This window comes from Mycteria americana, chromosome 7 (assembly GCF_035582795.1).
Source record: "Mycteria americana isolate JAX WOST 10 ecotype Jacksonville Zoo and Gardens chromosome 7, USCA_MyAme_1.0, whole genome shotgun sequence".
In the NCBI taxonomy this organism is placed as follows: domain Eukaryota; kingdom Metazoa; phylum Chordata; class Aves; order Ciconiiformes; family Ciconiidae; genus Mycteria; species Mycteria americana.
In genome coordinates this window covers 18,080,256-18,103,249 of record NC_134371.1, presented here as the reverse complement: position 1 = coordinate 18,103,249, position 22,994 = coordinate 18,080,256, and the positions used below count along the sequence as shown (strand labels likewise).

At 36.0% G+C, this 22,994-nt stretch overlaps 1 protein-coding gene across 6 annotated transcripts in view; it reads left to right on the top strand.

Moving 5' to 3' along the window:
* U2SURP (U2 snRNP associated SURP domain containing) overlaps window positions 1-22,623 on the top strand; it is a 46,905-nt gene extending 24,282 nt beyond the window's left edge. For 4 of the 6 annotated variants that reach the window (XM_075507226.1, XM_075507225.1, XM_075507222.1 and 1 more), the window contains 14 exons: window positions 434-500; window positions 588-751; window positions 1,859-2,021; window positions 2,505-2,584; window positions 3,641-3,728; window positions 4,941-5,063; window positions 6,429-6,585; window positions 6,963-7,058; window positions 8,590-8,656; window positions 9,658-9,820; window positions 16,231-16,341; window positions 18,849-18,967; window positions 19,844-20,020; window positions 21,317-22,622. In XM_075507226.1, the coding sequence (XP_075363341.1) occupies window positions 434-500; window positions 588-751; window positions 1,859-2,021; window positions 2,505-2,584; window positions 3,641-3,728; window positions 4,941-5,063; window positions 6,429-6,585; window positions 6,963-7,058; window positions 8,590-8,656; window positions 9,658-9,820; window positions 16,231-16,341; window positions 18,849-18,967; window positions 19,844-20,020; window positions 21,317-21,455 (1,714 nt within the window). In that variant the 3' untranslated portion in view covers window positions 21,456-22,622. Of the gene's footprint in view, window positions 1-433; window positions 501-587; window positions 752-1,858; window positions 2,022-2,504; window positions 2,585-3,640; window positions 3,729-4,940; window positions 5,064-6,428; window positions 6,586-6,962; window positions 7,059-8,589; window positions 8,657-9,657; window positions 9,821-16,230; window positions 16,342-18,848; window positions 18,968-19,843; window positions 20,021-21,316 lie in introns of all 6 variants that reach the window. The other 2 variants (XM_075507224.1, XM_075507227.1) reach the window with 2 other exon arrangements.
* The last annotated feature ends 371 nt before the right edge of the window (window positions 22,624-22,994 follow it).

Sequence of the window (22,994 nt, the reverse complement as noted above, 5' to 3'; positions counted from 1 at the left end):
ACTTCAAGTCATTTAGTATTTGATCTGAGCAACCTAACTGTATAAGTACGAGTTCCTGCACCACTTGTGCTGAGGCTGCAGTTGCTCCCTTAGTGACTCTTTGCACTAATGATTCTTCTGCTTTACTGTGGGGCTGCACAGTCATTCTTTCGGACCCTGTTCTGCTTTTAACTTCTGAGAAATGCTGTGCCTTTGTGGAATTCTGCGCTCTGCTTTGCAGATTGCATATGTATGTGTGTGGAGCAGTTGCACTTGTTCTGCACAGCTGTGCTGTAGGTGTACATGTTTTTAGCTATCTTGAGTTCACTCTGTAGCTGAGGTGGGATTCTGAACAGGGTTTGGTTATTTTTTTTTTTTATTACTTCCTTTTGAATTTGCTTCAGTTAAATAATTTGTAATAAGTTTTGTGTCTTTTCTTTGCTCTTTGGTTTAGGTTTTTATTTGAAAACCAGACTCCAGCCCATGTATATTACAGATGGAAGCTTTATTCAATTCTTCAGGCAAGTAGAATTTTAGTGACAATTCATAACTTCAAGCATAATGAAATAAAAGAACACCAAAATAAAAATACTTTTGTGTTTTTGTAGGGGGATGCTCCAACCAAGTGGAGGACAGAAGATTTCCGTATGTTCAAAAATGGATCATTTTGGAGGCCACCACCATTGAATCCATACTTGCATGGGATGTCAGAAGAGCAAGAAACGGAAGCATTTGTGGAGGAACCGAACAAGAAGGGTGCACTTAAGGAAGAGTATGAACTTCCATCAATTTACAGTGCTGTTTTAACTGCTAATCTGCTTGTTTTTTTCCTGTTGTGTTTTTGTAGTTATAACACATCATCCCTAAAATGTTATCATGCTTGTCATAATATTAATTAGAAACTCTCTTAACCTCAATGCTTTTCAGTTAGTATCATCAAAAAAGACTTGTTGCTAAGTACGTTCTGGATTTGGTTAGATTTGTCATCACTGAACAATGACTTTTTTCATTGGGGGATTGGGAAGATGAGAGTTTTTCCCCATTTTCTGTTCCTATCTGTTGGTGGGGGTATGTAGCACCTTTCTCAACACTGTTACGATCTCATGAACTAAACAGTTATTATAATCTTAAACTTATTAATGCTATTCATCAGAAATTAAAATTGGGAGCAGTTGTTAATAAGCAGGAGGAGACAGATCATCAGAATCCTTTGCTGTGAATTGGAAGTGTAGTGGCGATGCCTATGGTAGTGGAAATATATACATGATTTTCTTTATTTTGCTATTATTGTTCCAACTGTGTTCTTAGCATGTGGAATTTTTTCTTGTTTTATTCTTTTCATCATAGTTATGATACCAGTCATGGTTCTGGAGGTTTTAATACATAATTTATGTCTTACATCTTCTTTTTGAAAGGCTCAAAAAGATAGTCTTTTGAGAGTGTACTCTATATATGGAGGTCTGGGAAAACCTGAAATAATTGCATCTTGCTAGCTTTCTGAATCTAATGTTTCTTATTCTGCAGCAGAAATTACTTGCATGCTTTAGATTTAGCCATTTTGATTTAGGCTTAAACTAAATCCAAAGAGATAATTACTTTATTAGAGATACTGATCTGCTGCATTAGGTATTTCTCAGTTATTTTTCATTAATTTCTATGTGTAGCCAAGACTTGAGTGGGAATTTTTTGCACTTTGTTTATTTATGTAATGTGGATGCATATGTTCATGAGCCACTGAAAAGACTCAGGCAACAGAATATAAAAATATTTAAAATTGCTTTTGTCCTAAAGATAGAAAAATCATAAACATCATTAAATGGAAATTCACCAAAGTACTGTTAATTTTATATTGAAAGTATTAAAATTCCTGATATTTCAGACAGAGGGACAAATTAGAGGAAATTCTGCGTGGATTAACACCTCGGAAGAATGATATTGGTGATGCAATGGTTTTCTGTCTAAATAATGCAGAAGCTGCTGAAGAAATTGTAGACTGCATTACAGAATCGTTGTCCATTCTGAAGACTCCTCTTCCTAAGAAGGTGTGGAGATTTTGTATAATCTTGTATTTTGGGGGAGGAGCTCACTTAACAGCATGTGCGTATAATTTACAAGCATTATTTCATAAATTTCACATGGCATTGAGGTTTTTTATTAAAATGTGGGCTTGAATTTAAGTATGCTTTTTTCCTATGGGATTTTGTTATATATTTTTATTCTTTCTGAACCTGCTTGTAAATAATGTTCTGCCTTACTGTGAAGTTGAAAACAGCAGAATAGTCTGTTCAAACAAGGAAATAAAAATTGGAATGCCATGATCTGTCCTTTGTAATACTACGTAATACCATGTTACAGTGGCTAGTACCGTGTAGCATAACGGGGCTAATGGCCTCTTAGCATATTTATTAACAATATGGCTGTGTTACACTTAATTTAAACTATCTAGAAGTATCAAATTAGAACTATCCTGAAAATATATGCATTTTTGCAGAAAGAATACTTAATTTGAACATTCTTTATTGTAGATTGCAAGGTTATATCTAGTGTCGGATGTGTTGTACAACTCTTCGGCTAAAGTTGCCAATGCTTCCTACTATAGAAAATTGTAAGTATAATATTTTAGGTGATTAAAAAAAAAATAATAATCCTTATATTCAGTTTTGTACATCTCTGGATAAATGTGGTTGTAGAGAAATTCACTCTTTCCTATGAGGATGCTGTTGCAACACTGATATTTTTATCTCTTTGCATGAAAATGTGTAAGATGTAGCATGTTAGTGCATAGGATTGTTTTGAACGCAAAAAGAAGTGTATATGCATTATGCAAGGGACCACTTGCATTGAACCTCATAGGGGTTAGAATAACTCATGTGCTTCCTTACAGAAAGAGAGCCTGTAGATAATATTCAAGATACGGTATAGCAAATAATCCATGTGAAGAAGTCAATTTTTGAAATAGAATTTTTGATTAAAAGGTGTTTTTTAATTCTTCATAAAGTTTGGAGACATTTATAAGGGGTTTATGTACTTCGTTTCTAAGGTGCTGAGCAGAATTTAGGAAAAATGTCCGAGGGAGAGTACCTTTGTCCTATTTAGATACTTGATTGTGTCTACTTCCTGGAGTCTCTCCAATATTACGGTAGCATGATGGGGAATATTCAGCATGTTACAAAACTTTAGCAATTGCAAATGATGTTTCTTGTTGCAGTGTGTCTTTGCTGTGCCAGTTTATTTTTTGCACATTGAGAGAAGCTCAAGGGAAGCTAGGCAGCTGTTACTCACTGTGCTTTCATTGAGGGCCTCATTGAGTAAATTAGAATAGAAATGTAACTAAGAATTTTTTAAAAATACAAATTTAATTTTGAGACAATTCTTTTGTTGTATATAAGGTTGTAAAACTCCTTTTATCCTCCTCCAATCTTTCCAGGCTGTATAAAGAGACTGCAGCAGATGTGAAGATCTCCCTTCACAGTTCTGTTGTTGTCCAAGGTGATTTAATATATAGTAATTATATTTGCTTTGTAGTTCAGTTCATGGCTACTATAGGGATCAGAACTTTGTGCTTTTGAGTCCTGTGTCCCAGGTATTTTCATGAATTATGTATGTCCAGAAAACATATATCACAAAGTTTAACCAAAGAAATGTATATGTTTAATTCTAGTTTTGAAACAAAATTATGTCAGATATTCTCTGATCTCAATGCTACTTACCGTACAATACAAGGCCATTTACAGTCTGAAAATTTCAAGGTATGTATTTCATTGTTATTTACATGACATAGAAGTCAAATAAATAGATGTTCCTGCACAAGAGATTGCATACTATGATAGGTGGCTTAGACCTCAAGCTTCCTAATTAAGCTTTTTTTAAAAAAAAAAAAAAAATTCTCTCTTGCAAAGATAGCCTTGAAATTAAGGAAGAAAATTGGCATCTAACAGCTGGAGTGTACTGGTGGATGTATAGTTGTGGAGTTGAGAGGATATCTATCTAGTACTTGAATTGCAAACAAGGCCTTCTAGCTTTCTGATTATTTTTGGACCACCTATATTTCAGTTTCAAAAATAAATTTGGGCTGCTCAGGGTGGAAAGAAACTGCTGGACATAACAGCATAAACTTACTTTTTAACATTTTTGTGATAGTTAGGCTTTATTTTTTGAGGTCTGATAAGCAGTCTGACCATGGGTAGTTGAGAGTGATTTTTGAGATAAAGTGCTCTGTGTCTCACCATTCTCATGCTCAGCCTAGCTTTTCCTTCTCCTGTTTTAAAGATGCCTCTACAGTTCATCTTTTATTTTTTCTTTTTTTTTTTTTTAATCAGAAGTTTTAAATACAAAGCTTACAGTGTAGTTAGTTTTTCTGTATTAAGGTGTTTATCCTGGTTGTCTGACCTTCTCTGGTCCTAATTGCTCTAGATTGAGAATAAATTTTAGTTATCTGCTATTTTAAAACTGTTTATTAAATTATACAGTAAAGACAGGCAGTAGATTTTTTTAATATCTACGTCTCCAGCTACACTTAATGTGTCAAGCTTGAGCTGAAGCCCATCATTTCAAATATACTTCACTTCTACAAAAAAATGAAAGTAGGAACATTTCAGTTCAATAATATGATAAGCCAGTGTTAATTTTAGTTATTTTACTTTACAAAGGGAAAGATATTTTCTGTTACATTTACTAGAGGCACCTGCTTCAAACATCTGGGCAGAATGAAATTTACTATTGGGATAGGAACTGTGAACAGCTGAAATAAAACCCAAGTGAGATTTTTAAAAAAATAATTCCTATATACGTATTTTTGTAAAATTACTAGTCTTGCTCAGCATGGTATCATTGTAATATGCTCCAGTATGAAACTGCTTAGGAGTAGCTGTCTGCAGTGGTAGTTCTCTGTGGTGTATTTCCAATCACTTAAAATTTCTTAATAAAAATTTATTAGCATTTTTTTTTCCTATTGCTTCTAGCAAAGGGTAATGACATGCTTCCGAGCTTGGGAAGACTGGGCGATCTATCCAGAACCATTTCTGATCAAACTACAGAATATTTTCTTGGGGCTTGTAAATATCATGGAAGATAAAGAAACAGAGGTAAGTGGCTTGGTAGTGATGCTAGCAGATGGTGAAGAAAAATGTGTAAATATAAAACAGGGCTGGCAAGGATTATTTTGGTATCTCTGTTAGAGTGAATAAACCTTTTTTTCCTCTGAGTCCTTGCTCTTAAACACAGGTGTAACATTTTCAGATGCAAATACTGTTTAATCTGTTTATGCATTTGTTGCTTGTAGATTAGGTGCTGTGGTAGAGTTACATTGTGAAACCATTTCAGAGCAAAGACTAGTGCAGAATGACAGGTATTTCCTTTGTATTGGAAATACTCTGTAGTATCTGTCTGTGAATTTTTAGGTAGAATTTCAGGCATTAGTTTTAATTTCTGAGAGTTCTAAATAACTAGGCATCTGGCTCCCTGAATCATCCACTTTCTTTTTGTGTGTGTCACACTTGGATGTAATAGAGCCACCTGAGCTTTCTTAGTTTGAGAGGAAGGTTGTGATAGATCATTTACACTGGTGATATTCTACTTTGATCCTTGCTGTGTTGTATTAGAGCAGTAAGTTGCTAACTTTCTAGTTACGCTACAGCATTTATCTCTTTTAATAGAGGCTATTTTAAACAGGATATGTAGTGAGTTTTAGTTATTGCGTAGCGACATGTGTAAATTATTGAGTATTTTGAAGCTCCACACTTAAAATTTCTAGAATATCATTAGCACTGAGTGAATGTGTACTGATCTATTTACAGTTATGTATAAATACCATTTAAGAGAATCAAGACAGTGGACACTAATAAATGGATGTATGTTTAGGATAAGTTCATTTTGTAACTCTGTGGAAACATGCCTTTCAGAACAGCAGGAGGGAGACCTACAATATAACTGGAAGGTTAGCTTATTTCCCTTAGCAGTAGAGCAGGGTGAACATGCATGTATGAAGGACAGTGCCTGTACCTAACAAGTTAGAATAGGTAGGTGTGTTTGTCATTTATGTGTGTTCCTTAAATTTGTGTTCCTGCTAAATAGTTGATTTCTGTCAGTTGTTCAGATTACTAGTTCTCAGGGAATCTTCCCTATTAGTAAGTATAATTTATGTGACTGTAATTGGCTCATTTCAAGCTAAACCTCAGCTTAATATCTCTTTTGAATATACATATTGCAAAGCTTCCAGTACACTGTGGACAAATTCCAAGTTCTTGCTTCTAATTTTTTATAGGAGGATATTGTCGTATTTTTCCTCTGCAATAAGCAACTTTACTTGGTAGCAAAAATTGTTAAAGTTGAGTTTTTTGGGTTTTAGGTATTTTTAAAGCTACTCCTTTAAAAAGAAATGAATCAATAATTGGAGAAGTAAAGAAAAGCAATGTAGATTTGTTCTTGAAATAATTATTACTTGCTTTCAGGAAGTACCAGATGATCTTGATGGTGCTCCCATTGAGGAGGAGCTTGATGGTGCTCCACTAGAAGATGTGGATGGAATTCCTATTGATGCTGCTCCTATTGATGATCTGGATGGAGTCCCAATTAAATCGCTGGATGACGATCTTGATGGAGTTCCTTGTACGAAATGTTTCAACTTTACTTTCAATTTGAATCTTCAGTTCTTGATGGTTTTTTTTCCCCCCCGAGTAGTTTTTACAAGTACAGCGAAGAATTGACATGGCATGTAGCTTCGAAAAATGTTGAATTGATAATTTCAATTTGTTCTAGGAAAAATTAGTTTTAAAACTGCTTTTAGATTGTAATTGCTTCAGAGACATAGTAGGTGTCTTCTGATGTTATGCGCATCAGGTTCCAAATCCCAATTATTTTCTTTGCAGATAATAAAATGGTATAATACACTTCAGTATTTAAATCTGATTGTTACAGTAGGATTTTTCTACTGGAACTTTTGAAGAGCTTTGGAAATGATTTTTCTGTGTCTCTTTCTCCAACAGTGGATACAGCTGAAGACTCAAAAAAGAATGAACCTATTTTTAAAGTTGCCCCTTCGAAGTGGGAAGCAGTGGATGAATCGGAACTGGAAGCTCAAGGTTAGTTTTCAAAGTATATATTAAACTAAAACACGTCCCTAAGTAAACTGAAAGCTTCATGTCACTTACCTATTTCATGGTTAGAATCATAGAATTGTTTAGGTTGGAAAAGACCTTTAAGATCATCAAGTCCAACCGCTAACCTAGCACTGCCAAGTCCACCACCAAACCGCATCCCTAAGCACCACATCTACATGCATTTTTAAATAGCTCCATGGATGGTGACTCAACCACTTCCCTGGGCAGCCTGTTCCAGTGCTTGATAACCCTTTCAGTGAAGAAATTTTTCCCAATATCCAATCTAAACCTCCCCTGGTGCAACTTGAGGCTATTTCCTCTTGTCCTATGGCTTGTTACCTGGGAGAGAGACTGACCCCCACCTCTCTACAACCTCCTTTCAGGTAGTTGTAGAGAGCAATAAGGTCTCCCCTCAGCCTCCTTTTCTCCAGGCTGGACAACCCCAATTCCCTCAGCCGCTCCTCATAAGACTTGTGCTCCAGACCCTTCACCAGCTTCGTTGCCCTTCTCTGGACATGCTCCAGCACCTCAATGTCTCTCTTGTAGTGAGGGGCCCAAAACTGAACGCAGTGTTCGAGGTGCGGCCTCACCAGTGCCGAGTACAGGGGCACGACCACTTCCCTAGTCCTGCTGGCCATGCTGTTTTTGATACCAGCCAGGATGGTATTGGCTTTCTTGGCCACCTGGGCACACTGCTGGCTCCTATTCAGGCGGCTGTCAACCAACACCCCCAGGTCCTTCTCTGCTGGGCAGCTTTCCAGCCACTCTTCCCCAAGCCTGTAGCGTTGCATGGGGTTGCCGTGACCCAAGTGCAGGACCTTGCACTTAGCCTTGTTGAACCCCATACAATTGACCTCGGCCCATCGATCCAGCCTGCCCACATCCCTCTTCCTACTCTCAAGCAGATCAACACTCCCACCCAACTTGGTGCCATCTGCAAACTTACTGAGGGTGCACTTGATCCTTTCGTCCAGATCATTGATAAAGATATTAAACAGAACTGATTATTTTCAACAGATTTGTTTAAAAGTGCTAATATGATTTCTGTAGTAATACAGTAGGATTTTCAATTGTAACTTCTTTTTTTGGTTATAACTTCAGTGAAGAAAATAGTGTATTCTGGTTTTGTTATTCTACTTCAATAACCTACCAACCTTTAAAAATAACTTCCAGTTCATTAAGAATAAATATTGGAAAAAAAAAAAAAAAGGTATGCTGTTGGCAGTCTTTCTAAATATTTGTTCAGAAGATAAGATTTTACAAACTGACAAATACTTGGCTGCTTTTTGAAGGCTTTACTGAAACATGATATGCAATGTAAGTGAATAGCTCTGTAAATAGTAAATATTCTGATAATGTGCAGTTTTGAGTATTTCTATGAAATAGCCTGTATTAAGGGCTAGATGCTGGTAAACTTTATCACATTGTAATTTTTATTATGTGTACAAATACTAATTTTCAGATTAAGTGATAGCTTTTTCTGTTGTTAAAATTATCTTACTGTCTCTTCTAGCTGTTACTACTTCTAAGTGGGAGCTTTTTGACCAACATGAAGAATCTGAGGAGGAGGAAATTCAAAAGTAAATACTTTTTCATTCTGATGAAAATACATTCATTTTCTGCCTCTAAGGTTGAGTGTCTTTTGGAACTCCCTATAAGATATATATGTATTATAAGAGCAGAACAAAAATGGCACTTTGAAAATAGGAAAATGAGAATATGGAGCAAAATCAGGATTTTAGTGCAGCATGCTTTCAGCGCTCACAATTTTTTTCTAACGTGATAAATTACACCTTTTGGTAGAGTTGCTAAGCATAATCTTTAAATTGATGCTGATTTGATAACTTAATGTCAAATAGTAAGAACTAAGGTAGTAGTATTTTACAGTTTGGAAATCTTAATGTCAGATTTGTATGAATGTATCTAAACCTCTGCCTTTTGCTTTTGAGACAAACACAGTGAATAATGTTCCGATGTATATGTTTCTTTGGATGCTGATAGACTCCATGACATCTGTTGTTTTTGAGCAGTCTTTTACTTTGTTCTTTAGGCAATTGAGAGCGTCTATTAGTAATGCTTTAAATACCTTACTGCATTGCATGTAGTCCTGCAGCACTCTAGTGGCCAGTCTGGGAAGATAATTTTAAGTATCTGCCATGTTTCAGGTTTGTCTCCAAAAAGCAAAAGCGTAGTAAATTTTGTTCTTTTGTAATACTTATTATGTCTGATTAAGCATGGTTAAAGCATGTAGAGATTTTGTTGAGGTAGTGGACTTGTTTTGTAGCAGAGTGAGGTATAGATTTGGTGACTGTAAATTTCAAGAATTCTTCTGCACTCCGTTTATATGAAAAGTGTAAATTGTTGGAGTAATAAAAACTAACGATTTAATTAAATGAAAATATTAAGATATTTGTCTCGCAGATGGAGACACTTGTAGCTGCAGACTTTCACGTGACATAATCTTAACAGATTTCAAAACTAGTAACTAATCATAGAAACCAAGTAGGAGAAGTGGTAAATTTTCTAACAGATAATTGTCTTAAATATATATATCAGTTAATTCTGTATATTTTCTGTAAAGTCAAGAAGAAGAAAGTGAAGATGAGGAAGACACTCAGAGTTCTAAGTCAGAAGAGCAACACATGTATTCCAATCCTATTAAAGAAGAAATGCCTGAATCAAAGTCATCAGTCAAATATTCAGAAATGAGTGAAGAAAAGCGTGCCAAACTCCGAGAGATAGAGGTCAGCATGTGGTGTTTTGTGCCACCCTTCCGTACCTTTCCAGTCCCCCCGCCCCCCCACCTCGAGTTCTCTACATATAATACGGAGTTATTTTTGCTGAAATAATTATAGTCCTATTATATAGTGTTTTTTTCAGTCCAGTGTATTTTTTATAAAGGTGTGTTTGTTTACATCCTTGCCTTGCCGTGTTCTGGCTTTCAAAATAATGGAGGGAAAAACTGAAAAATTGAGTCAGGGGATATTGCATGTTGAGAACTACTCTTCTTTATCAGTGTCTTTTTTCAGTACCACTGGTAGCCTTAGATGGCTTGGGTTCCTTTACACTTTTCTCCTCTTGGCAAATGGGAGTGACTTTTGGATGTGGCCTTAGTCCTATGCCTTTCTTGTTCTCTTGGTCTGTTGCCTTGAAGTGTCTGTATTTTATTGTATTTAAAAGTTGCTCTTTTCACTGTGTCAGCCATCAAACAAAGAAGTAGATGCAACTAAACCAGGTGGTCCTGGAAATGGGGCATTTTAATTGAAGACCTACATGCAGTTTATAGGGCTCACTTGTTCTTTTATCCTTTCTCCAGGCACAGGTGTTAGTATAGCTGTTAAGGTTGATGAGCACAGATTCTTACATCTTCATGCTGGCTTCTGAGCTTGTGGTTGACTGAGAGGGTAACTAGAACTTGAATTTAGCATGAGCTTTGTCTAGCAGTAGAGCCTTTCTGTCATACAGTGCCATGCAAAACCAGGTTTAAAATTGCATGTGACTTCCCAGCTTGTATTCAGTATTAAAACCCATGATACAATGAATACTGAAATTCTTGTACCTTCTGTTCAGTGCATTCAAATGATAATAAGAAGCTGCTAAACTACTTGTTGCAGTTGTAGCATCTCCAAGTGACAGATTATAATTTGGGTAATATTTTGAAGGTGGAATTGTGGCTGCCTACCTATTTATGCTATAATGTACTAGTTAGCTAAAATCAGACATTAGCAAAGCCCCGTAATATTCTTTTAAGATGTACAAGTGATAATATTTTAAAATGTCACAATTGTTTTTTCTCCCAAATATGCTTCTGTTTAATAATTCAGATTATTAAAATTAATGGACTATAACTAAGCACTTAGAAACCTCTTCCTTTGCATAGCAGTTTGAAAGTTCATGATGCATAGCCATTTGAAGTGAGTAAATTCTGAATTTGAGAAAAGCTAAATGGGATTTATGTCTGACTTGACTCTTGGTGGCAGTAGTTCTGTAGAAAATATATGATGTTAGACGAATGAAAGTACAAATGAAACTAGTTTTCATTTTACTGTAATAATGATTGTAGTGGTTATGGAAAGGGCTTCTTTCAAACTGAGTATCTGTTTTATAGATGTTATCCTGGCAGTTGTGGAGGCAGATTAGGAAGTGATTGACTTTAACCGTTGTCAATTTTACACTGCACAGAGAATGACTAGAGCACAATATAAGAATAGATTAAGCATAGTCCACAAGAGCAGATTGTATCCGCGGCCTGTTCTTGATTTCAAGGCCCTGTATACCTTTGTCAAGAAACTGAAGTTCCATACAGTTACTTTTATTTCTTTCTCTGCATTATGGTGCTTAGTATGCAGAATACTTACTTTTGTGTAAGATTTGTTCATCAAGTCATAGGAGCTATCTGAGGCTTGTAATCATCACTAGAACAATATAACCCTTTGGTCTTTACAGTCTGTGGAGGTTTCTGTACCTAGCTCATTTGAGGCCACTGCAAAATAGCAAAAAGAGAGCCAATTAAGTACCTTACTCATTGCAGCTTCATAATGACAGATGAGACAAATTTGGCTCTTGCTCGACCAATAGTTTCACTATTTATAGCAGTTGTTCCTTAGAAGATAATGACTATCTTAATTCAGCAGATTCTGGTCCATTTTAAATCTTTGAGTCTACTTCTGTTTTACACAAAGACAAAAGCAAGGAATTGCTTAGCTCCAAGACACATGGCATCCTGTGAGTGTGATTGAGCATGCCAGAGGTCTGTTATGGCTGAAGAGGTATTTCATACGTGTACATCACTATCACTGTCATCTGTTGTTGATAATATTGTAGTTGCAGAAATTCCACTGCTCATAGACTTACTTGGAAAACTCAAGCTTTCAAAGAAATACTTTGCTCTGCTTCTGGCAAAGTCTAGGACTTGTTGCAGCCATTGTTGGGGCGAGTCTGTTTTACGGGAAAACAAAACACTTTGGTCTGCTTGGATGTCTGTCCTGTATGTAATCAGTCTAGATTTGAGGGCAATTATATATCAAGCAGAAATTCCTATCTTTCATTGAGCATCTGGTGATTAACTTACTAGGTAATCCTAGTATGTAGTATGCAGCTAATTTACCTCAAATAAGTTGTGTTTGAACCTGGCCACTTAAGTTCTGAGGCTATGTAACTGTGGAATAACCTCTTGTGAAGAAGCCTTTTTTCCCCCTGAAGACCACTGTGTATGGACTCGGTATCCGCAGAAGATTAGAAAACCAAGAACAGGTTTTGAAAATAGATTCATTTTAAGCAAGGGAGGCTACCCACAGCACACCTGTTTCTGTCAAAATGCAGAAGGCTATGTGCAGGGCTTCAGTTTGCATCAGTCTGTGGTTTCCCTGAACCACAGTAGCAAGTTGTTACCCTTTTCTTTAACTTGCTAGCTTACTAGTTAGTCTGTAATCAAGACCTCAACTTCTAGGAAAGGCTGAATCTTTTAAACACTTCTCAAATTAGTTTGAGGAAAGAGGGGGAAAATTTCAAGACGAGAACCAATAGACGAGGCATGTTGTAGAGCTGTTTATCTTGAACTTATGAGAGACACCTCCTCATGGTTAGTGAGAAATACAATCCCTGCATTGGAGCATTTAGTAGAGATTGCTCACAGGAACTCCAGTGATAAGACACTTCTGCATTGCAGTCTCTGAAAACCTTTAAACTCTCTCTGCTGTGGAGACTGCTGTGTCTAAGAAATTAGTATTACAAAGTTTTGGCACAGGGTTTTGAAAAATTTTCTTCTTCCGTATTATCATGCCTATTACTGACTCCAGAGATAGTCTAGATAAAGTCAATGTATCTGCTCCTAAGGATGAACAGGCTTAATAGTTTTTGTCTGTTGGACAAGAATAGTTAAAGAATAACCAATTCAATGAGAATATATTAGTTCTTTCTAAATGCAAGCTGACAAAGTGGGATGCTTACAAAATTCATTAATTAGATGCTTAAGCAGATTTAAGCCTAAGTTTTAAGGATATCTCTCTCCTGGGGGGGTATCTGGAACTGTATGATAGGAATATAAGCATCATATACTTCTACATGAAGAGATCGGTAAGAAGAATGTTCACTATGGCCAATATGCCATGAACAGTGAAACGGTGAAGGGAGATAACCAAATGTGTAAGTATATATAGTAATTCTGAGTGGTAGAACTCTTTAGAGAATTCTTTTCTGGACTTTGGGACCTAAGTAATTCCTTTTAAAACATAGTTATGGTAGTAGTGTTTTAGAGCAAGTAGCAGAAGCTGCTATACATGAAGGTGTAGGATGGGCTGATCTGATCTAACTTCTCACCTCTGCTGAAAGGGAATACCTGTGGCACTTGCTCATTCCTCCCCTGAACCTATACATCTCACTAATGCAGAGGAAAAAAATTGAGGGTGGGGGTGGGCTTCTGCTGGATTAGTGAATTGATCTGACTTACAGAAGGCTCAGCCAAGCACTGCAGCTGCTGCAAGGGCAGGGTGGAGGAGGAGCCCTTTGCTTGCAGTGCAGGGGTGGAGAAGGAAGGTGGAAGAGAACGATCTTTCTGTAGTGAGCTGTTGATATCATCTCAGCATTTTGTAATACTTAGTCTCCTTTTCCAGGGGATGTACTAGAGCTGATTTCCTTTACCCACAGCATCTTTCTAAAAGGAGTCAGTTTACATGGGTTCAAAGGGAGATACAGCAAGTATGCGGAAGAGAGATCCATTGATGATTGGTCTGTAAAAGACCACAGCTGTCTCAGGAAACCACATGATCTTAACATAGTTGGAGTTTGGGGAGGTGTTGAGTCAGTGGTTATTGTATAGACTTCTCCTATTTTTCTTCTCTTCTTCTAGGCACCTGCTAATGACCACCTCCCTCCCGCCCCCACCCGCAGTTATTGGAAAAGTTACATGCAAATAGTTCCTCTTGACATTTTAAATTTCAGGCCAGCAGTGGGTTTTCTGACAGGCATGTAAGACAGGCTGCTAGAAGTTCAGCATTTCTTTGCGTTCAGATTAGTTTATTGAATCAATTAAAGCCTGTTGATCAGATTCCTAGTTTTCCTTCATTTCAGGTTACTTTGGGCTGTAGACTTACGCTTCCTTGCTTTCAAAATATGGTTAAACAGAGATAGTGTCACAGCTTTGTTGGCTAAAAATGTAAATAAATAAAATCTTCTAAGGATGGGGTTTTGTTTTGTGGTTTTCGTTGTTGGGGTTTTGGTTTTGTTGTTTTGTTTTGTTTGTTTTAATTATCTGGACAATTTAGTTGGGAAAACAAAGTAGAAGTAGTATGGGCATGTTCATACCATGGCAACCCAAGAGGCCTTCTGGATCATCTAAGCCTCCTCTGTACTCCTCCTGTTCGGTACTGAATGTGCTAAGCAACTAATGGCCTTGGAGTTTACATGATGGTAGAGAATGCAATCTTGATTCCTTACCAGAACAAGTGGTACAGGGTGACACTGAATATATGGTTCCAAGAGGTATTCTTGCTTTTGAAACTTCTGTGTTTGAAGGGTGGGAGAAGAAAAAATGCCTTTATGGAAGGTAGAGTGCTATATGACAAATGACAATGACTATTTAATTGGCTGAATTGTAAGCAAAAATGAAAAATGCTCAACCATAGGTAGAGCAAACTCTGTAAATCAGGGAGGTAGGCAGAACAATTGTCAGAAATTTACTGTGCTACAAGACAGCAATGCCCCCCCCCCCCAAGGAGTTGCTCCATCGTGTTTGAGACTAAAATGGAAAATGTGTTGTTAGCATAAGCTCTGTAACTGAAGGGGATACTGTTCAAAATCCTTGCCTGGGTTTTATGTTTCTTAACATATTTGTTCTTGTGATTAGTTTGTTTTTGTGATACCTTTCCTTTCTGCTCAGTCAGTAATTGGAAGGGCCGATTAGAATATATGGTATCTTCATATCCAGTCTGGCCTGCTGCTTTTGAGAAGGAAGAAAAAATCCTTTAGGGTTTGATTTTGTGCCTACTTGGTATTAGGGAATTGAGGACCTGGAGAATAAGAATCCTTTCAGATAATCAAAATGGACACAGTTGCAAATCTTTTCCTTTGTGTGTTTTCAGTGTGGTTAATTCAGAGTTAAGATATTTCTAAAGAGAAAAATATTTTGTGTGTTTGCTAAAAATGAAACCTCAAGCACTGGAAAAATCTATTCTTATATATATGTCTGTGCAGGTTGGCATTGAAACAGGAAATACAGGCGGGTCAGAACATAAACCTTTGGAAGAGGGCTGACAAATACAACATGACTTATTACCAAGCTCCTTCCCACCCCCCCAAAAGAGAGACACCTCCTTCCCCAAAAGAATTGAAGAATTGTTTGCAAAAGGCCATGTCAGTAAGAATAAAGAATTGGCAAATGATAAGAGATGTGAGTGAAGTTTTATGATGTGAATCAACCTGGAGAAAGGTTTTAGTGTATCTAGACACACACACCACCACCCACCACCCCCAAATCCACATGGAAAAATTCTGATATTTGCTTAACTTTGACTCAGTTGGGGATATTATCACAGTAAATTTAGCGTTACATTTAGCAGCACTAGTGACCTGAATTTTGTTTCTAAGCTTGATAGCACATGAAAGAGTATTGTGTTAGTAAAAATCACTTCTTTCAAATCAGCCACTCTGTGCAAACAGCCCTGAAGACGAGATGCATTGGTTTTATGTCCTAATTATGTTAGTAATTTGATTTTAATATTTAGGGTTAAGTGGAAAAAAGGCAGTTTCTGAAGGAAAACTTGGAGTAGACAGGAGAAGTTGAAACTATGTATTAAGACACCTGCAGTAAATTATCTCAGGAAAAAAATCATCTCAGGAAAAAAAAAACAGATAATGATCTAAGAAATATAAGGGTGCAGTGTTTTGATGATGGGAACAGAATTTAGTAGAATGACAGAAAAAAAATCCCTTTATTTTTAGTTCTTCATATGTCTGTAAACAATTGCAGGTGCCTGCAGACGAGTGTGCTGTTTTGTTGTTTAATCCAGTTTAATAAAGTTAGTATCTTTTGGTGCACAAACTTGTATAGAAAGAATGAAGAACACAGATTATAAATCATGGAAATTTCATTTTCAGCCACCTGCCTAACTGGATAATAATAAGCCCAATAACCTAATGGTCAGTATTATTTTCACAGCTTAAGGTGATGAAGTTTCAGGATGAGTTAGAGTCTGGGAAAAGACCCAAGAAACCAGGCCAGAGTTTTCAGGAACAGGTTGAACACTATAGAGACAAGCTGCTCCAGAGGGTAAGAAATGTTCTTTATGTTTGGCTCTGATTCTGTGATAGGCTTTTATTGAGTTTATCAAATGTAAGGTGGCATTAAGTATAACAACACATGGTTCTCGTTAAAATTCTACTGTAATGTCAAACTGCATGTCTAAGTCCAAGTGCTTTCTGCAGAGTAGATATAATCTCTCTTTTTAATCAAAATAATGTAGTATTTCACACTGTACAGATGGGTATCATTAGAATGTATTGAAACCTTGAAGAGGTCACTTCTGGATCTACTACATAAAGCAAACTGTTAGATGTGGGAAAGGAAAGGGAGAGCTGTCAACTGAAGATGTTCATCAGACTTTTCATTTTGGTTTTAGTAATTGATCCGTTGTGCTAAAGGCTTCCAAAGGAAGAGAAAGGACAGTATTAAGCAGCATATGTGCTTCTGATTCTCCAGTGTCTAAGATTTCCTGGATAATTCCAGCTCATAGTGTCACCCAAAAGTGAATAATTCTGTACCATTACCATTTTTAGTAGTCCTCTCTGGACTATGAAGTCAGAGCAGCTTTAAAAATTAGATTGATATATGTGATGTCATGTGATCTTGAATCTTTGAAAAATAAGGAAAGAACATGTAACCTGTTTGGACAATGCGTTTAGTGAGAGAGAGAGTAAGTGGCAGTTGCTTCTCCAATCTGGTTTCACAGCATGACAGATCAATGATGAAATTAGGTACCCATGCAGTTTCTTGGAAGCTAAATACAAATAGGCAGTTTTCACCAGGTGTTTGTCTGTCACTTGTTCTTTGTATTATTTGGTGTTCAATATCTGACTAATTCACTAAAGTAATTTTGCACAGTACCTTGAAGAAAGAGACTTGTAAAAATTAAGAAAGCTGATCCCTGAAGGAGATTTACACATTTGGAGGTTGATGTTAGCAGTTAAGACTTTAATTTTTATAAGTAACTTTCCTTTTTAAATGTAGTTGTATCCTAAAGCTTCCCATTTCCTCAGTGTTTTCTGTAATTGGAGAAAGAAGTGATTTGTACAGTAAGCACAGAATGTTTAGTGAGACAGTAGCTTAAAAAAGTAGAAATTGTAATCCCGATAACTTTGTTAGATGCCTTGTGTTGAATTAGTTCAACCAGCTTGTAATATTTTAGATTTTTAATAACTATCTCACTTTCATTTTCAATGATGAAGGTAATATTTAGTTAAGAAATATGTGATAATAATTATAACAGGTGTTCTCTAAAACAATAATAACCCTGTTGTTAAGCAAAAGATAAAGTTATTCCCTTTAATGCCATAATGAAGTTAGTTTATATAATAATAGTGTAATACTGGTTCTGATTGCATTTCCCACGAACTTGGTGGCTGGTCATTGTTTTTTGTCTAATTTACTATAGAATAAGCTTTCCAAGAGTAAATTTCCTAGTAGTATTGTATATCATTAAGAGAATAGGAACTTAAAGCTATTTAAAATACTGTTTATTCCTATTGATCAAGATGAAATAATAAGTTATGCTATCAAATAAGCTAGGCACATCTTAAGAGGCGATTGATTTTAGTGGAATCTAACAATAGTTTGCAATAGTAGGTATAATGATAAGGGACAGTTTAAAATTTTACTGGTAAGTCTTCTATGTAAAGAAAATGTGAGACTAGATTAGTATAGATGTCCTGGTATTTCCTGCACTTGTGTTGTTTTCTCCCCTCCCTCCTTCTTTTTTTTTCCCCTCTTCTCTCCCCTTCCCCCACTTTCTTTCATTTAACGAAATCACCCCTTCTTTATCGTCTTTATGGGGTATGCAGGGAATATCTGGGGTTTTTTTTGCCGTGGAAGGAATTTTTTTTTTTATGCCAGCACTGAAAGAAGCACATCTCTTGATCTCTGTGTTCAGACTTGCTGATGGTTTAGGTTTATTTTTATATAATTAATTTTCTAACTATTTGACAGACAAACAAGGTTGCTCAGGGTATATATTGTCTTTCAAAATGGTCCTGTTGGTATATAGAAATGGACTATATTTGTGGGTTTTTTTGACAGAGTAGATGTTATTGCAGTATCTTGTTTGTATTTTTTTGTCTTTAAATGTCTTGTAGTTATGAGATTATCTCAGTTTTCAGCCTGGATTAAGGAAGATGAATGCATATGTTTTAAGTAGAAGGAGGTTCCTGGTATTCTTTCGTGTTTAATTCAGTTCAGAAAATCTATTACAGCTGTAATGTTTCCCTGAAATTTGTAAAATCGAAGACTGTTCACTTCCAGTTAGATGCTCAGACTTTCTCACATAGGGTGACATCTTTCATGTTTTTGTCAGTGTTTGTGTTACAATAAATATTTCTGCTTTGTACAAAGCAGTAGTAAAGATTTGGAGAGTGGGTAAGGTGTGACCATTAGTTTCTTCCCAGATTATGGTCTGTGTTCCTTCAGTGCTCAGTGCTTTTGTGCTGTTTGCGATTAGCTTGATTGTCTTTACTTAATAATTAGTCACACCTCATCTGAAATCATGAATGCTTCTGATAATTTAGGAAAAAGAAAAAGAGTTGGAAAGAGAACGGGACAGAGACAAGAAGGACAAGGAAAAATCTGAATCCAGGTCCAAAGATAAGAAGGAAAAGGAGGAATGTACACCAACAAGAAAAGAGAGGTATGGCTTTCCTTGGAGTAAAGTGGATAGGAGGAAAAACCTCACAGTTAACATCTTTGTATGCAATGGCAGCCTTGAAATTACGTTGTACCATGTATCTTATTTAAAAAAACAAAAAAAAACACACACAAAAAAAAAAACCAAACAAAAAAAAACCAACAGAAAAACCCCCACAAAACCACCCAAACAAACAAAACACCCAATAACAAAAAAACATGCTTTGGATGTTAAAACATGCTTCAAAATTTTAAAGGAATTGTCATTTTTATCCTGCCCCAAGTGACGTACCATTTTGAATAGAATCCCCATTTGGCTTATTTGGGCCCTGAGGAAACATGGTAAAATAATGACCAGTTGAAAACAGGGTATATTTAACTGTCTTTTAGCAGTAAATTTAGCAGTGTATTAGTCAGAAAACTGTACTGAAGTCATAGCACAAATTATTTGCGGTGGCTTAAATTTTGTTAATCTCATAGTGAAAATTCTTTAAAACAGCTAGTTTTAGAGTAGTTGACTGTACACTCTGATCTTCTAATACTTGTATAGCCAAACTCTTCCATGGTATTAAGTGTAAATATGGTAAAATGCCTGCTTTTCAGGAAACTATGACAGAATGTTTTTACACTGCAATAAACAAAGATGAGTCACAGGCCTTAATTTTTTTTCAACCAGAGAAAATCTGGTGCATGTGTTGAACTTTTTTTTTTTTTAAGTAATAAAAAGCCTACTACTTTTTAATTACTTAAAAGGATCTAATGTTACATTGGCAAAAGAAAATATCTACAGAAAGGAATCCATTTTCTTAATATACATTTTCACTTCTCTGTGTGTCTCTGTGTGTGTATGTACATAACTGTATTTGCTTTCTTTGCAAAGGAAAAGACGACACAGTGCTTCACCTAGCCCATCTCGCAGCAGCGGCAGTAGGCGAGCAAAATCTCCGTCACCAAAATCAGAACGCTCAGAGCGCTCTGAACGGTCCCACAAAGAGAGTTCACGTTCTCGGTCATCACATAAAGATTCTCCCAGAGATGTCAGTAAAAAAGCCAAAAGGTAAGCTGGTATCTTCTCTATTTCAGGTTGTAGGAAAGTTAAGTACATAGGTGTGCTTTGATTGGGTTTTTTGTTTGTGTGTTTTTTAGCAGAGCACATTTGATACACAAGTACTTTCTCTTGTAATGGACTATGCTGCATGTTCCTGGTTAATATCTTTGGACATTTGGTGTCTGAAATGTATACAGCCTCCTGCCTTGATAATTCAAGACTCTTTACTTCTATGTTCTTGTTTAGCTGTTTACTGATAATTTTGAGAAATACTGCTTTAAACCAAAGCACCTTGCCGCTTTATTAGCGTTTTATTTTCAAAGGACAAATCTTCTGTAGCCCATAGAACTTCTGAAAGTATAGTGAGCATGCAGTCTTTTGCTGATGATTCGCTTACATGAAGCTCCTCTCCCATGGTTTGTTTTTTTTAATGAAAAAAAAAAAAAAAATCTAGGTTACATACTGCTTATGGGTTTTTGTTTCCAAAGTAGGTACTTCCTAATCTCCAGACTGACACAAATATTTGTCTCTAATTAATGTTAAACTTGGGGTGAGATTTTATTCTTGTATTGATGCTTTTATAGCTCAAAACTTGAAAGTTCAGCTTCCACTTTTTAGAGGTGTAGAATATCTTATTGATATAAGATTCCTCAGACAGGCTGAGGAAAATTCCTTTGATGCTGTTGACAAAATCATAGTACATATTTACAGTAATTAGGTTCTTGTGCTATAAGTTAGGAATTCAAATAGAAGTAGAAAAGTGTTTGAGGGTTTTTTTTCTTTGAGTTAATATGATGGTAATTCAATTTGGATTACATCAGATTAACGTATTAGGTGTGGGTTAGATAACAGTAACTTTATTCAGTGTCTGTTCTTTTTCTGTAGGGTTACATCACAAGCTGAACAAGTTTGTTGAGAATCAAAAGTATTTCAGCATAACGCAATTTAACATAATTTTTCACTTCTGTTCTCTTCTGTATGGATATAGGCTGCTATTAATACAAGAGCCAAAGTGGTTGAGGCATATGTAGAAGGTTGTGAATGCCTTATGTTGGTTTAAGAAGGACATGAGTGGGCGTTATTTTTCTTGTGGGTTCTAAGCATTGAAGTTAAGCCCAAAATACATTAAAAACCTTATAATGCAAAAATAGGCTTTTTCTCAAAAGCAAGATATCGTTCTGTTACTTCCCCTTACTAGAGAAAAATATTTTCTACCTTGTTTAGCTCAAAAAATGAATGCCAAATAACTGCACAAAAAGTTAGTATTATCAGTTAGTATTTGAAATAAGTTTTCTTTTTTTTCAGGTCACCATCTGGCTCCAGGACACCCAAAAGATCAAGAAGATCACGATCCAGATCCCCTAAAAAGTCAGGGAAAAAATCCAGGTCTCAGTCCCGTTCTCCTCACAGATCTCACAAGAAGTCAAAGAAAAGCAAACACTGACAATGTTAATATTTTTTATGATGCTGTCACTTACTGGAAATGCGGTTTTGTTTTTGTGCCTGAACAGTCTGTTAAAAAACAAAAAAGCATTCCTGATTTTTTTTTTGTGAATGCACGTGTATACTCATGAGTATCAGCATCTGTAGACCTGTCATTGTTTTATATTGTACAAAATATCTTCATTGTGACTATTTCCCAAAAGAAACATTTTTGTGTTTAGAAGTTTCATCAGAAATGTGTGTAACTGATCTGCTGGCAGTAGTGATACTTTGTTTTAGAATGTTGTGACATAGCAGAAATAACTCAAATGTTCCCCCTTTTTGTAGCTTTGACAATTTGAATTAGATTTCAAATAAAATCTGAACAGAAAATTAAGATGTTGTTTTCTTGCCCCACTGGTGATACAGATCTCTGAAGGAATTCATAGTTTGTTTGGAAGTACTGTGTATTTCAGACATACTATGGTGCTTAGATCTTTCAGTATAGTGGTAGCTCTGTTCCTGTTTTCACTAGTTTGACTATCCAGATAAAAGCACCTTTTGAATCCAGTGGATGGGTTTTCTTTCCTACCGTGATATTTTACTGTAAGAACGGTTGAACAGTCTGGTACCTACCATGATAAGCTCTACAAGTAAATCTTCGCTTCATATTTCTCCATTTTAATTGCAGGGAATATTTGTGACACCAGAGTAATATTTTTGTTCATTTTTAAAAAAGGGCCTCTGCAGAGATGCATCATAGGTATGTGTATGTATATCATATATATATGATGTATCAATAACAAGCCATATTTATGGCATGCATGGGGAACAATAAAAGGACAGCAAGCCTGAGGCTTTGTGACTTCTTCCTGAAGTATAGGTACAATAATTGCAACCTATAGTACATGATTGTTTTCTAAAACTGATTTTTATTCCAAAAGGACAGCTTTTACATTATTTTGTTGAATTTATTCCTGTGTTGTGGAAATTCTTCAAAATAGGAAAAAATTAAATTTTTTAATTACATATTTTATTTATTAATATTTTGGAATCAAGAGGCTGTTTAACTTTTTTTTTAATGTTAGGCTTTCCCTTCTCCAAACCTGTTCTGTGTGTTAGGCATTGATGTGGCTTTAAATCGCTTCACCTTGGTCTCTTATCATGCAACCTTTCTGTGGATGGGAGGGGGGGGAGGGATGAGAAATGGGGAGGGTTCAATGTTTATACTTGGCAGTGTGGGCAGTTTGTAATAAAAACATAAAATTAAAAGGGATCTGGCCTCCTGTGAACTGTTTCTAAAAGCAAAAGCTGTACTTAACTACAGGCACAGTGCTGGATGATGGCCTGCTATTATACTTGTGTATCTATGGGTTTTACATTGTTAGAATTTTATAAATGTGCCAGGGAAAAGCTTATGTTGTACATGTGTATAGCCTAAGAGGCAACACTTTCAGAAGCAGGATCTAAAAGGTCTTTTGAAAAACATGCTTATTTAATTTTAAAAAAACCAAAACAACTTTCTCTGGTTTTTTTCCTGATGGGAGACTTTGTTACAAGA